Consider the following 18,662-nt stretch of genomic DNA (forward strand, 5'->3'; position numbering starts at 1 on the left):
TACTTAGTGTTCTGTACTTTCTTAGCAACAGCTGTCTCCTATAGCAACAACAACTCACAGCGACGTGCAGGAATTGTCAAGATGAGGCCATCTTGACAGTTTCCCAGGTTCTCCACAGTTCCTTGGTCTATGGCAGAGTGACTTCTGGTACTTCATCTCAGGTCTCCATCCTTTTCTTCATGCATGCAGACAGGTCCTCAATTGCAGAGCCTAGGGCACATGGCTGGGCCTTAGGCTTCAAGTCTACCCAGCACAGCACTTCCTCACACACCCACACCAGACCAAGGTCTGTGTAGGAGGACCCTGATCACTTGACCTCCCTGAATATTTATACTTTCTCCCAGCATGCACCCGTGGTCAGGAAAACTTCTACTGGTTGGCTGAGGAAAGTATGCATATTCATAGCCCAGTTTTACTGCAGCTCATCAGACTAATGCCGGAGGTACCAGTGACACCTACTGACAAAAGGGAGGAATTTCAGCTACACTGAACTTAGGGAAAAACCCAAATGATCACAAAGACTACAAATTAGCCAGGTTACCTACAACCCAGCTATCACATAGCTGGTAGCAGAGCCTGAAATGATGAGGAAGGCCTCTCTTACACCTCTAACTTGGGGCCCTTGGTAGTGTGAAAAGAAGGCGCAGAAGTGCAGAGTGACACGAGTGCCTGTAGGTCTTGCCAGTAGCAGATCCACGTATCCACGCCAGGCAGGAGAGGTTGTCATTAGTCTTCAGTGAAGCAGGCGGGCTGGTAGACAGCTGGAGGATGGCAGACTGAAGCAGGCTAGTATTGGTGACAGCATGCAGGTGAAGCATGTGCTGGTAGCAGACTGTAGAACAGCAGGCACAGCAGGATGTGTCAGGAAGCAGGGTCAGGCAAGCCGGGTCATATACTGGTAGGACAGATAGGTACTGGTAGGTACAAAGGAGCAGGCAATAGCATGGCCTGGGTACATGCTGGGTCAGGAGCCAATCGGTACAATAGAAGCCAATGGAGCAGACAGAAGCAGGGGTTAAATAGCCTGTTTGGTGCTAACATCTGTCACAGGTGCACGTGTGTGCCATCATGCACGAGAATGCGCGGCGGCTTGTGTGTTTACACGCAAATTTGCACATATACATTAACCAGTGCCCAATTCTTGCGGGCATGAAAAGGAACATGTTTTAGCCTGTGCACAGAAGGGCTTTCTTTACATCAGCAAAGCTAAATTTACTGGTAGCTCCTAGTTAGGACAAAGTGGCTACAAAAAAAGTAACTTCCGCTCCCAGAGGGCAATAACTTATTACTGCTGTATGGGGAGGAGGGTATTATTGCTGCCTGGGGGAGGTTATTATTAATAACCTTATTAATAACCTCCCTCAGGCACTAGTTCTGCTTCCCAGACTCACACAACTCGCAAGATGAATTCTCCACAGCCAGTTCCCCTTTCTTGCTTCACACCAGAACTGGCTGCTAACTCCATCCTGTATCAACCTGCCAGGTACAGGCAGCCCTGCACAGGCTTGAACTTTACTTTAATTGTCATTAGTTAGTAACCCACAGCATTACCTTGCCTGCACCCAAAGAACCCAAAAAAATCCCTTCTCTTCCTGGGGCCTGCCTGAATCGATTGGACCCAGGGAACCGTACTTTAATTGTTTGCAGCTGCAGCCCATGGTAGTGCCTGCACCCAGATATAATTAAGAAGTCCCCTCTATGCCCTCAAGCTCCTCTGCTGAAAGGATGGGGCCCATTAAAGGAAGGTTGGCTGTATCCCCTATGAGGCCCTGACCACACTACATAGTATGACAATTCTTATTGTTTCCTGATCTAGCTTTTCAACTCCGTGTCATATGCCTACTCATTAAGCAACAAATAAAGAGTAATATGATGCTAATTAGATACAGTATGTGCACAGCCAAAAAATTTGTTCATTTTCGTTTCATTAGTTTATTTATTTTTTTTCGTTTTTCAGGTCATTCGTTAGGATCGCAGTTCGTAAATTCGTACATTCGTAAATTAGTTCATTCGTACATTCGTAAATTTGTACATTCGCTCATTACTACATTCGTACATTCGTGAATTCGTACAATCTTACATTCTTACATTCGTACATTCGTAAATTCGTAAATTTGTACATTTGTAAATTAGAAAATTCGGAAATTTGTAAATTCAAAATTTGAAAATCCAAAAACCCGAAAATTCGAAAATTTGAAATAGTAACTAACGATTTAAATTATAGGTATTGTAATTTCCTTTCAAATTTGGCTGTCAGTGAACGTAACCAACACGAATTTATCCGAAGTTACGAATTATCCGAAATAAAGAATGCTGCATCTAAACCAGGGGTCTCAAACTGGTGGCCCTCCAGCTGTTGCAAAACTACAAGTCCCATCAGGCATTGCAAGGCTGACAGTTACAAGCATGACTCCCACAAGCAAAGGCATGATGGGACTTGTAGTTTCGCAACAGCTGGAGGGCCGCCAGTTTGAGACCCCTGATCTAAACGAATGGAACGGAACAAATTAATAATAAATAATAATAATAAAATGTTTTTATTATTATTATTGTTATTTATTATAGTAATTCATTAGGATCCATTCGTTTGGATGCGGCATTCGTTATTTCGGATCATTCGTAACTTCGAATAAATTTGTATGTGTTATGTTCACTAACAGCCAAATTTGAAAGGAAATTACAATACCTATAATTTAATAGTTACTAGCAATAGTTAAGTTATTATTAGTTAATTATTTTTTCAGATTTCCTAATTTCCGAATTTACAAATTTACGAATTCACTAATTTACTAATGTACGAATATACGAATTTACGAATGTACGAATGTTCATTCATAAATTACAAATGTACGAATTTACGAATTTACAAATATTTCAAATTTACGAATATTCGTAAAAATTCGTTAAACGGGTTTTCGTTAATTCGGATATTTCCGAATTAACGAATTTGTCAAAATTTGTTAAAAAACGAATTCGGAACGAAACGAATTGCACATGCCTAATGCTAATGAATTACCATTAAACAGACTGAAGATGGACACATGGTATATCATGAAGGGAATGGGTATTCCTGCTAAAATCTTTAGCATTCTGTCAAAATCATAATTGTGCCACAAATACCACAACAATTCATGAGCTACTATATAAGTGGTTGATGGAGTCTTTTTTTTTTTTTTTTTTTTTTAGTATAGGTAGACATTAAAAAGACTAAAATACCCACAGACAATCCCAGGTGTTGGCTTCATATGTTACACATACTGTGTCATTTACAGTTTTCAACCAAATGTAGAAGTTTTAAGTTAAATATTATTTTTTACAGTTTCATACAAGCAGTCCTTGTTATGGTATCAATGTTCTGTTGTATATTTGGAGTAGACGTGTATCTGGCCTTTACTGTCATAGCCATGGTCCTTGGATGGACAAACCTGATGTATTATACAAGAGGATTTCAGTCCCTAGGAGTCTACAGTGGAATGATCCAGAAGGCAAGTACCAATGTGCAAAATTCTTCAACTAGATATGGATCTTTCCCTTTTTATTTGGGAGGGGCTTTGTTTTCTGTAATTTTTGTCACCACAAATTCAGGAACTAATCAGTTATTATTTTGAAAGTCAGCAAAATCAGAAAAGAAAATGTAACCTGACCCAAATAATTAATGGAGCTCAAGCTACTGCTTTTCATGCAGCTGTGGGGAACTTGCATAGCGGCTCCCTTCACGTGAATGGGTTGCACTCAGTGGTCACTATGCATGATGAAAAGCAGCAGGGGTCAGCCACAGAAGCATCCAAAGCATGTGTGCATCTTTGACCACTGCCCCTGCAGCCAAAGGGTGTAGTAGTTGGAAGGCTATATGAATGCGGCTCAACCACAGGGTTTTACTGCTCCCCAACCTTACCTGTGAACAAGCCTATAGTGCAGGGGTCTCCAACCTTTCTAAACAAAGGACCAGTTTACTGTCCTTCAGACTTTAGGGGGGCCAGACTAGGGCCAGGGAGAGTAGAAAATGTCCTGGCATCCAATGGGAGTAAACAATGCCCTATCTTTGGTGTCAGTTGGAGGAACAGTGCCCCATCGATAGTGTCAATGGAGAGAATTTTGCCCAATTGTTGGTGCCAGTGAGAGGACTCGTGCCCTTTCATTGGTGTCAGTGGGAGGAATAGTGGCCTTTTGATGGTGTCAGTGGGAGGAATAGTGGGCCCATCATTGGTGTCAGTCGGAGAAATAGTGCCCCATTGTTGGTGTCAGCAACAGGGGTTATGCCCCATTGTTGGTACCAGTAGATGGAATAGTGCCGCAATGGGTGGATAAAGGCAAGCAAAGGGCTGCATCTGGCCCTCGGGCCACAGTTTGAAGATCACTGCTATAGTGCATTGGAGTGACATGATTTCATTTGTTTTTCCTTTTATAAAAATATCATGCTATAATATAAATATACAGGTATATCTATATAATGTATATAACAATACAGTACTGTACAAAAGATTTAGGCAGGTGTTTAAAAAATGCTGTAAATTTAGAAAGCTTTCAGAAACAGAAGTAGTTTAATAGTTTATTTTTACCAATTAACAAAATGAGTAAAAAAAAGTAAATGAACAGAAGAGAAATCTGAATAAAATCAATATTTGGTGTGACCACCCTTTGCCTTCAAAGCAGCATCAATTCTTATAGATACACTTGCACGCTTTTTTTGCAGGAACTGGGCAGGCAAGTTGTTTCAAACATTTTGAAGGACTAACTACAGACCTTCTGTGAATGTAGTCTGCCTCAAATCCTTCTGTAATCCCAGACAGACAATGTTGAGTTGAGGGCTCTGTGGGGACCAAAACATCACTTCCAGAACTCCTTGTTCTTCTTTAGATAGTTCTTTAGTTAGATATGTATTAATGACATTGGCTTTGGGGTCATTGTCCTGCTGTAGAATAAATTGTGGGGCAATCACAGACCTCCCTGATGGTATGGCATGATGGATAATTATCTGCCTGTATTTCTCAGTATTGAGGACACCATTGATCCTGACCAAATCTCCAACTCCATTTTCAGAAATTCAGTCCCAAACTTTCAAGGAACCTCCACCATGTTTCACTGTTGGAGCCTGTGACAGACCTAGCCGGGAGAGAGACTTTTGGAGGGGACTATATGCTAGCCTCTTGCCGATCGATCAGGGCCCTTGCATTTGGGGGAACGGTGCTCTTTGTGAGCTGTATGCCTGGGGACCCTTGAGGTGGTATTACTGTGGATTCGGGTCCTGGTCCCCCAGGACACACAGACTCTGGGGACCCTGGATTTGCCATATTGGAATAGTGGCTGATTCATAATGCTGGGACAGATACTGTTAGGAGATGCTGATGTAAATTCCAGCACCTGTCTGTCTGTTGTCTGCTAAAATGTGTATTGTAAATAAGTCTCTAGTATGGGATCTAGGAGTCATTAGATCCCCATTGTTGTTTGTGCTAATTAACTCTGCTATTGTGTGAAGAAGAGTCTATGTTGCTTGTGATAATGTTGATTGGATTTTCTGAACTACAAGATGGCCAGTCTGGCCTAACGGTCATGTCTGAGTCATCTAGGCTGTATAAAGGGATTTGTTAATTAGCTCATGTTAATTAGGTTAATTAGGTTAATTAGGTTACAGCTGTATTGTTAGAGTAATATGAGCAGGAGGTCTGCACCTCCACTTTAAGTGTATAAAAGCCTGTATTTTGCAATAAAGGAGATTCCTGTTTGAACTTACATACAGCCTGCCTGGTGTTTGTTCTGAGCTATCACAACTGGACTAGAACGGCACAGAGCTGTAGTTCTAGTCCCTGAGCATCGGATGACCGAACCATCAGACGTTGCAATCTGATTCAATAGCTGCAGAGGAGTGTCGGGAGAGTGGAACCGAGCGAGCAAAGGGGCTCGTTACAGAGCCCCTTCACAAACAAACTGCCTCCTGCTACAGCCAAGTATTTCACATAAGACTTATATACCTTGTGTTTTGTTGCTGTGCTCAGTCTTGCCATGGTGTATGACCTGTGACATGAAACTGTCTTCCACAACCTCACCTCGGTAGAAGTGTTTGGCTGTTCCTCACTCAGTTTTAAGTCTCCTACACAGCTGTTTCTGTTTCAGTTAACGACTGTGTTTCAACCTATGAATGAAATTGATGATCATTAGCACCTATTTGGTATTATTGGTTAAACTTACACCTGAATTTAATTCTACAAAATCCCTAACTTAATGCAAATATACAAAGTGTGCAAGTGTAAGAATTGATGCTGGTTTGAAGCCAAAGGGTAGTCGCACCAAATATTGATTTGATTTAGATTTTTCTTCTGTGGGCTCACTTTGCATTTTGTAAACTGATAAAAATAAACAATTAAAATACATGTTTTTGAAAGCATTCTTACTTTACAGTATTTCTTCATGCTAAAATGTATGCACAGCAATATATATATATACCTATATATATATCGATATAGATATATATCGATATATATATCAATATATATCTATATCTATATATATATATATATATAGATATATAGATATATATCTATATATCTATATATATATATATATATAGTGTATTAGGTGTTACTCTCGCGCTACCACTATGTACGTGGGATGTAAAAATATATATAAAAAGACTGCTGCCTTCACTAAAATAGCTTACCCGTAACTATTCATAATACCGATGTGTAAAGTGCTATCCTGTGAGTGGTTGGTAAACTTAGTCACTCCCATTAAAGTAACATAAAAATAAAAATGTGCATATGTCTTTCCACAGTGACTTCAGTGCATAAATCAATAGAAGATCAGTGTGTAACCTCAGCGCATAAAACAATCACAAATAACTGTGTATTGCGCCTAATCATCCAGTGATAACCATAATCTTAAAACAATGTGTTCAAAAATAATAGAAGAAATGTTGATGAACCCAATGTTTCTATTAGTTATTAACATTAGCATGCATATAATTAAAGTGATCCTAGTGCATAAATAATAATAATTTCTTGTGTCTCAAGGCTGGACACCTAACACACAAATATCAAAAACAAAATAATAGTGGTGCATGTCCATTGATGAATTTCCTTATATAAAAAGTCCTTTCTGTGAAATTGTGCACGATTTCCCTTCACCGTTAGTAGTGGCTATTCATTATATAGGTGACAATCTTGCTCCCACATCACCTCTGTACTCTCTAGCCTCTCACCTCAGGTATGTTAAAAACCAGCATAGCCTATGGTTCCTTAGACAGTGTACTAGCGTATGATCACCTCTTGGGGTCCTCTATAGTAGTTTCCAATGATCTGCTCTCACATGTGTTACATCTCTGTTTCTCCCAAGTGTTCCCTCTAATTTCCTCTCAGTATGGATATATAAAGGAATAAGAGCGCTCTCTTAGTGTAATATCGTTGTATATATTTATTAAGTAACATCATGGGTTACACTCACATTTAAAAAGCCGTGTAGCGCGCGAAAATCCACGAGCGTCGAGCTTGTTCCCAAACCGCGTCACTTCCAGTATGCCTCCACTCACGCCCTACGCGTTATGAATTATGTGACTTCATCAGGGGAACCTATATATATACAGTTAGGTCCATATATATTTAGACACAGGCACAATTTTAGTTTTTTTTTTTATTTACCAAAACATATATAAGCTATAGTTATATAATGGATATGGGCTGAAAGTGCACACTCTCAGGTATTATTTGAGGGTATGGTACATCCAAAGGAAGGGTTTAGGAATTACAGCTCTTAAAAACAGCCACCCCCACCCCCCCTTTTTCAAGGGTCCAAAATTAATTGGATTGAATCAAAAGCTGTTTCATGGCCAGGTGTGGGCTACTCCTTCATTATTTCTTCATCAATTAGGCAGGTAAAAGGTCTGGAGTTGATTCTATATGTGGTATTTGCATTCGGAATCTATTGCTGTAAACCTACATCATTTAAGGAGCTGTCAATGCAAGTTTAACAGGCCATTGTAAGGCTTCAAAAACAAATCCATCAGAGAGATAGCAGCAAAATTAGTAGTTGCAAAATCAACAGTTTGGTACATTCGGGGGAAACAGGGCTGCCATCAGAAATTTTGGGGCCCCTTACACAGCTTTAGGCATGGGCCCCCTGGAGCAGAGAACTGGGGGGGGGGGTGTGAAAAAGTCAAAGTGTCATCTCACCTCCTCTTCCCTCTCCTGCAGCGAGTTGAGAACGGGGGGTGCTGCCTGTACCCCCTAATGGCAGCCCTGGCAGTCTATGATGGGGGGTACATTGAATAGGGGGCAGTCTATGATGGGGGTCCGTGAATAGGGGGCAGTCTATGATGGGGGGGTCAGTGAATAGGGGGCAGTCTATGACAGGGGGGGTCAGTGAATAGGGGGCAGTCTGTGACGGGGGGGTCAGTGAATAGGGGGCAGTCTATGACGGGGGGGTCAGTGAATAGGGGGCAGTCTATGATGGGGGGTCAGTGAATAGGGGACAGTCTATGACGGGGGGTCAGTGAATAAGACACAGACTATGCTAGGGGGATGAATGGATGGGAAGTAGTGTATGCCATGGGGAGTATCTATGAGCTGCACATCTGTATACTGGCTCTGCCCATGATGTCTGCCATACATTGGCACATCCATTCCATTCCCTGAGAGGTGTCACACAGCCATGAGAAGGGTATGTGGCCACTTACCGATCTGTCCTCCTCTGACAGGAAGTTGGGTCCGTCATTCAGGCCTTCCTGCTACAAAGAGAGAACAAAACACACACTGTTACCCTCCTCGCAGAGCCCCCGGGCCCTGCAGCCAGCACTATGCCCTGCACAGACGCCAATCCATTTCCCCCCCTCCCCTCTGCCACTCACCATCATGGCTGAGACGGTCACTGGCAGGCTGGGAACAGACTCCACCGAGATCGCCGCAGGGACACGTGATAGGAGGAGGGGGCCCGGCTGAATGACAGTTGGACCAAACTGCAAGTCTGCTGGTGGGTTAGATTATCATGTGACCGTTTTCTCTCCTCTTTCCAGCCGTGACATGAGAGCGGGGGGAGGAACTGCTGAAATAAAAGTGTTTTCTCTCCTCTCAGCCATGAGCTAAGAACGGGGGGCGAACGGCCCCTGGGAACATTCGGGCCCCTTACAGGTGTAATGCCTGTACCCCGCTGATGGCGGCCCTGGGAGGTAAGAAGAACGCATTGGTGAGCTGAGCAACATAAAAAGGCCTGGACATCCACGGAAGACAACAGTGGTGGATGATCGCAGGATCTTCTCTATGGTAAAGAAAAACCCTTTCACAACATCCAGACAAGTGAAAGACACTCTCCAGGAGGTGGGCATATCATGGTCAAAGTCTACAATCAAGAGAAGACTTCACAAGAGCAAATACAGAGGGTTCACCACAAGGTCCAAACCATTCATAAGCCTGAAGAATAGAAAAGCCAGATTAGACTAAAAAACAACTAAAAAAAAAGACCAGTTCTGGAAAAGCATCCTTTGGATGGATGAAACTAAGATTAATCTGTATCAGAATGAGGGGAAGAAAAAAAGTGTGGAGAAGGCTTGGAACAGCTCATGAAATAAAGCCCACAACCTCACCTGTAAAACATGGTGGAGGCAGTGTGATGGCATGGGCATGCATGGCTTCCAGTGACACTGGGTCATTGGTGTTTATTGATGATCTGACAGAAGACGGAAGCAGCCAGATGAATTTTGCAGTGTTTAGAGATACAATATCTCACAAAAGTGAGTACACCCCTCACATCTTTGTAAATATTTTATTATATCTTTTCATGTGACAACACTGAAGAAATGGCACTTTGCTACAATGTAAAGTAGTGAGTGTACAGCTTGTATAACAGTATAAATTTGCTGTCCCCTCAAAATAACTCAACACAGCCATTAATGTCTAAACCACTGACAACAAATGTGAGTACACCCCTAAGTGAAAATGTCCAAATTGGGCCCAAAGTGTAAATATTTTGTGTGGCCACCATTATTTTCCAGTACTGCCTTAACCCTCTTGGGCATGGAGTTCACAAGAGCTTCACAGGTTGCCACTAGAGTCTTCTTCCACTCCTCCACGACGACATCACGGAGCTGGTGGATGTTAGAGACCTTGCACTCCTCCACCTTCCATTTGAGGATGCCCCACAGATGCTCAATAGGGTTTAGATCTGGAGATATACTTGGCCAGTCCATCACCTTTACCCTCAGCTTCTTTAGCAAGGCAGTGGTCGTCTTGGAGGTATGTTGGGGGTCGTTATCATTCTGCCCTGCGGCCCAGTCTCTGAAGGGAGGGGATCATGCTCTGCTTCAGTATGTCACAGTACATGTTGGCATTCACGGTTCCCTCAATGAACTGTAGCTCCCCAGTGCCAGCAGCACTCATGCAGCCTCAGACCATGACACTCCCACCACCATGCTTGACTGCAGGCAAGACACACTTGTCTTTGTACTCCTCACCTGGCTGCCGCCACACACGCTTGACACCATCTGAACCAAATAAGTTTATCTTGGTCTCATCAGACCACAGGACATGGTTCCAGTAATCCATGTCCTTAGTCTGCTTGTCTTCAGCAAACTGTTTGTGGGCTTTCTTGTGCATCATCTTTAGAAGAGGCTTCCTTCTTGGACGACAGCCACGCAGACCAATTTGATTCAGTGTGCGCCATATGGTCTAAGCACTGACAGGCTGACCCCCCACCCATTCAACCTCTGCAGCAATGCTGGCAGCACTCATACATCTATTTCCCAAAGACAACCTCTGGATATGACGCTGCGCACATGCACTCAACTTCTTTGTAAAAGAAAAAGAGAGGGGCAAGTGGGACTTTATATGAAGCATGTCAATTGAAAGTATAATAAAAATGAATACATGTGAGTAGGTAAAATGATTGGATTTAATTTATAGTCAAGTCCATGATTTTGATGCATACAGTACCAATAAAGTAGTATAGATACAGACATAGTCGCATGAATTGATATATAAGCATATTTAGCAGTAACAATCATTGAAGACTCAGTAGTGTAAAACAAATCAATGGACATACATATATGCAATTCATAACAGAAATACATGAATTAAAATCGCCAATCAAAATCACAAAATCGCATGAAATGAGAAAACTCGATAAAAAATTGATAAATGTCAGGGATATGATTTAGGCTTGATAGGGCATCCTTAGTTTGCGAACCCGACGTGTTTCTTGGCTTCTTGCCAGTCATCAGGGGTGGGATGCATAATTTAACTGAGAAAAACAAAGGAATATCATAAATATTGATACATGTGGAACCTCCAGCCAATAGAGAAAATCGTATCAGAAATGTCCATTGTCTACTTTGAATAGAGAAGCTACTTACAAAATAGTCCAAAAGTCAAGGAGAGTCGCCAGCAATGGGATCTGTTAGGGTGTGAGATATAACCGTCTCAACCGGGGTTGAGGCAGGGCACCGACCATCCTCCCAAAGTGATTGGAGGGTGGGCCAGGAGAAACCACAGCCAACTGATTCCTGAGCCCTCAATATACTGGTCAATGAGTTGTAAATGGGAAAATCTGCAGAAAATTAAAGAAAATGGAATGTGTCAAAGAAAGTAAATCTAGAGTAGAACATGTTGGATGAATAGAATGACTGAAAGAAATATGTACTAGGTACATCTGAAAGAGTAAATGTGTGAAAAATGAGATGATAAAGGGGAATAGAAATAAAATAGATGCATAAAAATGCACGTGAAAAGAGATAGAAGAAGAAATCCCTAGGAAATGTGTGAAAATAGAGAGTGTCGTGCGCCAGGTAAATGGGTGAGAGGATGGGAATGTGTGTACTGTAAGCAGAAAAAAAGATATATAAAAAAAATAAATAAAAATATATATTAATTACCCATGTGTTGAATAGTGGCTGCTTTACAGAGCGGTCCCTTCCTAGCGAAGCACAGTGAGGGAGTGAACCGTCAGTCTGTCGGTCCCAGCTGATATACTCTGGCCCTGGGCGGGTCCCTGCCAGCGTCATGCATGACGTCATTGGCAGCTGAGAGACGAGAGAGCAATCACAGCTGAGAGTAACTCAGTGGATGTCTACTCATCACAGCTGTAGGCGTCAGATGGAGAAAAAAAAAAAAAAAAAAAAGAATGCATGGCGCCGATGCGTTGAGATCGGGCCCCAGCCGCCCCGAAATAAATGAGGGGAGGTGGGGAGGGAGCTGAGCGCATCGCAACCCCGGACATAGAGACTGCAAAATATCAAAACACCCCAGCCCATATGCTGGATTTAAATCAATAAGTGGATTCCAGGGAATAAAAACCTTGGAATTAGTACAAAATAGTTCTCAATAAACTCAAGGAAACACATGTAAAAATATATTATATAGTCACGGACTGTTACTGTGTTGGAAAATTGGTAACGGAGTTGGGATAAAAATACAAAAAGATATTTGAACTAAGGATGAACAAAAATTAATGATGGTGCGACTTGGTCACCGAGGGAGCGGGTGTCTTCCACCCAAATATAAATATAGACAAAAGAAAGTGACCAGTCGCATAACTAAATATCAATGGCATGCTTCCATCCCGGGTTCATATATAAAAGAAAAAGAGAGGGGCAAGTGGGACTTTATATGAAGCATGTCAATTGAAAGTATAATAAAAATGAATACATGTGAGTAGGTAAAATGATTGGATTTAATTTATAGTCAAGTCCATGATTTTGATGCATACAGTACCAATAAAGTAGTATAGATACAGACATAGTCGCATGCACTCAACTTCTTTGGTCGACCATGGTGAGGCCTGTTCTGAGTGGACCCTGTCCTGTTAAACCGCTGTATGGTCTTGGCCACCGTGCTGCAGCTCAGTTTCAGGGCCTTGGCAATCTTCTTATAGCCTAGGCAATCTTTATGTAGAGCAACAATTCTTTTTTTCATATCCTCAGAGAGTTCTTTGCCATGAGGTGCCATGTTGAACCTCCAATGACCAGTATAAGAGAGTGAGAGCGATAACACCAAATTTAACTCACCTGCTCCCCATTTACACCTGAGACCTTGTAACACTAATGAGTCACATGACGCAAGGGAGGGAAAATGGCTAATTGGGCCCAATTTGGACATTTTCACCTAGGGGTGTACTCACTTTTGTTGCCAGCGGTTTAGACATTAATGGCTGTGTGTTGAGTTATTTTGAACAGACAGCACTTTTACATTGTCATTCAAGCTGTACACTCACTACTTTACATTGTAGCAAAGTTCAATTTCTTCAGTGTTGTCACATGAAAAGATATAATAAAATATTTACAAAAATGTGAGGGGTGTACTCACTTTTGTGAGATACTGTATACTGTGAGCCCAGATTCAGCTAAATGCAGCAAAGTTGATTGGACAGCGCTTCACAGTACAGATGAGCAATGATCCAAAACACACTGCAAAAGCAACCCAGGAGCTTTTGAAGGAAAAAAGTGGAATATTCTGCAATGGCCGAGTCAATCACCTGATCTCAACCCAATGTATTTCACTTCCTGAAGGCAAAACTAAAGGCAGAAAGACCCTCAAAAAAAGAACAACTAAAGACAGCTGCAGTTAGAGCCTGGCAAAGCAGCAAAAAGGAGGAAACCCAGTCTTTGGTAATGTCCATGGGTTCCAGACTTCAGGCAGTCATTGCCAGTAAAGGATTCTCAACAAAATATTACAAATGAACATTTTATTTATGATTATATTTTGTCCAATTTCATTTGAGCCCCTGAAAATGGGGGGACCGTGTATAAAAATGGTTACAGTTCCTAAAATTTGTACTTGATATTTATGTTCAAGCCCTTGCATTAAAGCGGAAAGTCTGCACTTCAAATTCATTTGGATTGTTTCATTTTAATTTTATTCTGGTGGCATACAGAGCCAAAAGTATGAAAATTGTGCCTGTGTCCAAATATACAGTGCCTTGAAAAACTATTCCTTCCCATTATAATTTTCCACATTTTGTCATATTACAATCAAAAACATAAATGTATTTTATTTGGGATTTTTTTTGTGATAGACAAACACAAAGTGGCACATAATTGTGAAGTGTAAAAAAAAATGATAAATGGTTTTCAAATTTTTTTACAAATAAATATGTGAAAAGTGTGGCGTGCATTTGTATTAACCCCCCCCCCCCCCCCCCCCCCCCCGAATCTTTGTAGAACCACCTTTTGCTGCATTTTCAGCTGCAAGTCTTTTTGGGTATGTCTCTACCAGCTTTGCACATCTAGAGAGTGAAATTTTTGCCCATTCTTCTTTGCAAAATAGGTCAAGCTCTGTCAGATTGGATGGAGAGCGTCTGTGAACAGCAATTTTCAAGTCTTGCCACAGATTCTCATTCGGATTTAGCTCTGGCTGTATGTTTAGGGTCATTGTCCTGCTGAAAGGAGAACCTCCGCCCCAGTCTCAAGTCTTTTGCAGACTCTAACAGGTTTTCTTGCCCTGTATTTGGTCCTGTATTTGGCTCTATCCATCTTCCCATCAACTCTGACCAGCTTCCCTGCCCCTGTTGAAGAAAAGCATCCCCACAAAATGATGTACCTTCTTCCACATGTTTACTGTGTCCCCTACATGGCTTCTCGCAAACTGCAAGCTGGACTTCTTATGATTTTCCTTCAACAATGGCTTTCTTCTTTCCACTCTTCCATAAAGGTCAGATTTGTGGAGTGCACGACTAATAGTTGTTCTGTGGACAGATTCTCCCACCTGAGCTGTGGATCTCTGCAGCTCCTCCAGAGTCACCATTGACCTCTTGGGTACTTCTCTAAATTAATACTCTCCTTGCCCGGCCTGTCAGTTTTGGTGGACGGCCATGTTTTGGTAGGTTTGCAGTTGTGCTATACTCTTTCCATTTTCGGATGATGGATTGAACAGTGCTCCGTGAGATGTTCAAAGCTTGGGATCTTTTTTATAACATAGCCCTGCTTTAACTTTTTCCAAAATGTTACCCCTGACCTGTCTGGTGTGTTTCTTGGCCTTCATGATGCTCTTTGTTCACTAAGATTCTCTAACAAACCTCTGAGAGCTTCACAGAACAGCTGTATTTATACTGAGATTAAATTACACACAGGTGGACTCTATTTAAAAATGAGGTGACTTCTGAAGGCAATTCGTTTCACTAAATTTTAGCTAGGGGTATCAGAGTAAAGGGTCCTGAATACAAATGCATGCCACACTTTTCAGATATTTATTTGTGAAACATTTTGAAAACCATTTATAATTTTCCTTCCACTTCACTATAATGTTCCACTTTGTGTTGGGATCACATAAAATCCTAATAAAATACATTTATGTTTTTGGTTGTAACATAACAAAATGTGGAAAATTTCAAGGGGTATGAATATTTTTTTCAAGGCACTGTATATGGACCTAACTGTATATATTAAAATTAACATACTAAATAGCAATACAGACATACTTGAATGTTTGCTTAAATGTAAAACACATTATGATCAAACTCAGTTATTGCTTGGATTGCAGAAGAATAATATAGTAGAATGTGTGTTCTTAAAAATATTGAATAAAGCTACAATTGTACAAGAAGCATAATATGATTTAAATGACCAATATATTCTGTTTTACAGGTCATCTGGAATGATGTCTTAAAATTCTTACTCGTGTATGTTCTGTTCTTATGTGGCTTTGGTGTTGGTAAGTGCTCTGTCTTCTTAAACAATTGGCCACATTATTCCATTGGGCACAAAGCTATACAGGGGACTGGCAACTAGAGTCATGATGCAGGGTAGAAGGGCAGGGTGATGAACTCTTGTGGTGCTACCTCTACCAGATGGAATATCGCATGGAGAGATGTTCTTTATGCACACTAATAGGGTATACAATAAGAAACTATGCTCTCCTGAAAAAAATAGAACAGGCTTCCTATAACATGATTTTTGATATAATTAGTTTGTTCTGTTTAAATAAGAATATAAATTGTTTTCTTTTCAGCTCTTGCCTCATTAATTGAACACTGCCCCGATGACGCAGATTGCAGGAGATATAACACCTTTGGAAGAGCAATTATGGAATTGTTTAAACTTACCATAGGATTAGGAGATTTGGAGATGCAGCAAGATTCAAAATACCCAGGCCTGTTTTTGCTGCTTCTTATTACCTATGTCATTCTAACATTCGTGCTTCTTCTAAACATGCTGATTGTATTAATGGGACAGACTGTTGATGACATTTCAAAGGACAGTGAGAATATTTGGAGACTTCAGGTTGGTATAAGCAACAATCTTGTCAGTTTACAATGGTAAATATATAGCAGAGTAAAGCCTTCTTAAAACAGGAGGTACTGTATATACACTCACCGGCCACTTTATTAGGTACACCTGTTGAATTGCTTGGTAACACCAATTAGCTAAACAGCCAATCACATGACAGCAAATCAATTTATTTAGGCATCTGGACGTGGTGAAGACGATTCGCTGAAGTTCAAACCGAGCATCAGAATGGGGAAGAAAGGGACTTTGAAGGTGGCATGGCTGTTGGAGGCAGACAGGCTGGTCTGAGTATTTAAAAAACTGCTGATCTACTGGGATTTTCACGCGCAACCATCTCTAGGGTTTACAGAGAATGGTCTGAAAAAGAGAAAATATCCAGTGAGCGGCAGTTGTGTGGATAAAAATGCCTTATTGATGTCAGAGGTCAGAGGAGAAAGATGTTCAAGATGATAGAAAGGCAACAGTAACTCAAATAACCACTCATTACAACCAAGGTATGCAGAATACCATCTCTGAATGCACAACACATCAAACCTTAAAGCAGACAGCAGCAGAAGACCACACTGGGTGCCACTCTTGTCAGCTAAGAACAGAAAACTGAGGCTACATTTCACACAGGCTCACCAAAATTGGACAATAGAAGATTGGAAAAACGTTACATGGTCTGATAAGTCTCAAATTCACCTTCAACATTCAGATGGTAGGAGCAGAATTTGGTGTAAACAACATGAAAGCATGGATCCATTCTGCCTGGTATCAACAGTTCAGGCTGGTGGTGTAATAGTGTGGGGGGATATTTTCTTGGCACATTTGGGCCCCTTAGTACCAATTGAGCATCGTTTAACCGCTTCAGCCCCAGAAGATTCTACCCCCTTCCTGACCAGAGCACTTTTTGCGATTCGGCACTGCATCGCTTTAACTGACAATTGCGCGTTGTGCGACGTTGCACCCAAACAAAATTGACGTCCTTTTTTTACCCACAAATAGAGCTTTCTTTTGGGTGTATTTGATTGCCTCTACGGTTTTTATTTTTTGCGCTTTAAACAAAAAAAGAGCGACCATTTTGAAAAAAACACAATATTTTTTACTTTTTGCTATAATAAATATCCCCCAAAAATATATAAAAAACAATTTTTTCCTCAGTTTAGGCCGATATGTATTCTTCTACATTTTTTTGGTAAAAAAAAAATCGCAATAAGCGTATATTGATTGGTTTTCGCAAAATTTATAGCGTATACAAAACAGGGGATAGTTTTATGGTAATTTTATTATTAATTTCTTTTTACTAGTAATGGCGGCGATCTGCGATTTTTATCAGGACTGCGACATTATGGAGGACACATCGGACAATTTTGACACATTTTTGGGACCATTGGCATTAATACAGCGATCAGTGGTATAAAAATGCATTGATTACTGTAAAATGTCACTGGCATTGAAGGGGTTAACCCTAGGGGGCTATCAAGGGGTTAATTGTGTTCCCTGTTTGGGATTTCTAACTGAAGGGGGGAGGGGACTGTGTAGGGGAAGAGATAGATCGCTGTTCATACTCTGTATGAACAGACGATCTGTCACTTCTCCCCTCAGAGAACCGGAAACTGTGTGTTTACACACACACACAGATCCTGGTTCTCTGTGTCTCAGCGATGATCGCGGGAGCCCGGCGGTGATCGTGACTGCTGGGCACTCGCATCAACTTGGGGGGCGTGCAGCGGGCACCCCTAGTGGCCACAGGGCGAAGCGACATAAAATAACGTCGCTTCGCCCAGCAGTGCCATTCTGCCACAGTAAAACTGCGGTGGCTGGTCGGCAAGTGGTGAAACGCCATGGCCTACCTGAGTATTGTTGCTGACCATGTCCATCCGTTCATGACTACAGTGTACTCATCTTCTGATGGCTACTTCCTGCAGTATAATGCACCATGTCACAAAACTTAAATAATCTCACCACTAGTTTCTTGAAAATTACAATGAATTTACTGTACTCCGATGGCCTCCACAGTCACCAGATCTCAATCCAATAGAGCACCCTTGGGATGTGGTGGAAGGGAGATTCACATCATGGATGCGCAGCCGACAAATCTATCATGTCAATATGGACCAAAATCTCCGAAAAATGTTTCCAACACCTTGTTGAATCTATGCCACGAAGAATTAAGGATGTTCTGAAGGCGAAAGGGGGTCCAACGTGGTACTAGCAAGGTGTACCTAATGAAGTGACCAGCAAGTGTACATGTCTCATTCCATCACATATCCCAAAAATAAGATTATTCTTCATTCCTGGACAGTGGAGTGAACCATACCAATCGATCCATCGGTCCATTCCCAACAGCCAAATCAAGAACCTTTGGTGTACAGTGCAAATGTTGCCTAATATTATAGAGCCATTTATTTCAAACTGCATACAGCAGTTTCAGGCTTTGTTTTACCATCAGTAAGAGTTCTTTCACACTAGGTTACAGGCC

General features: G+C 41.4%; 1 protein-coding gene across 2 annotated transcripts in view; it reads left to right on the forward strand.

Annotated features, from left to right (window-relative positions):
- Nucleotides 1–18,662, forward strand: part of LOC141129114 (transient receptor potential cation channel subfamily V member 3-like) — a 103,060-nt gene that overhangs the window by 76,084 nt on the left and 8,314 nt on the right. Inside the window, exons 11-13 of one of the 2 annotated variants that reach the window (XM_073616917.1) lie at nt 3,320–3,485; nt 15,557–15,623; nt 15,921–16,192. In XM_073616917.1, coding sequence (XP_073473018.1) covers nt 3,320–3,485; nt 15,557–15,623; nt 15,921–16,192 — 505 coding nt within the window. The remainder of the gene's footprint in view (nt 1–3,319; nt 3,486–15,556; nt 15,624–15,920; nt 16,193–18,662) is intronic. The other variant, XM_073616918.1, reaches the window with a different exon arrangement.

The sequence above is a fragment of the Aquarana catesbeiana genome, linkage group LG02 (assembly GCF_042186555.1).
Source record: "Aquarana catesbeiana isolate 2022-GZ linkage group LG02, ASM4218655v1, whole genome shotgun sequence".
In the NCBI taxonomy this organism is placed as follows: Eukaryota; Metazoa; Chordata; class Amphibia; order Anura; family Ranidae; genus Aquarana; species Aquarana catesbeiana.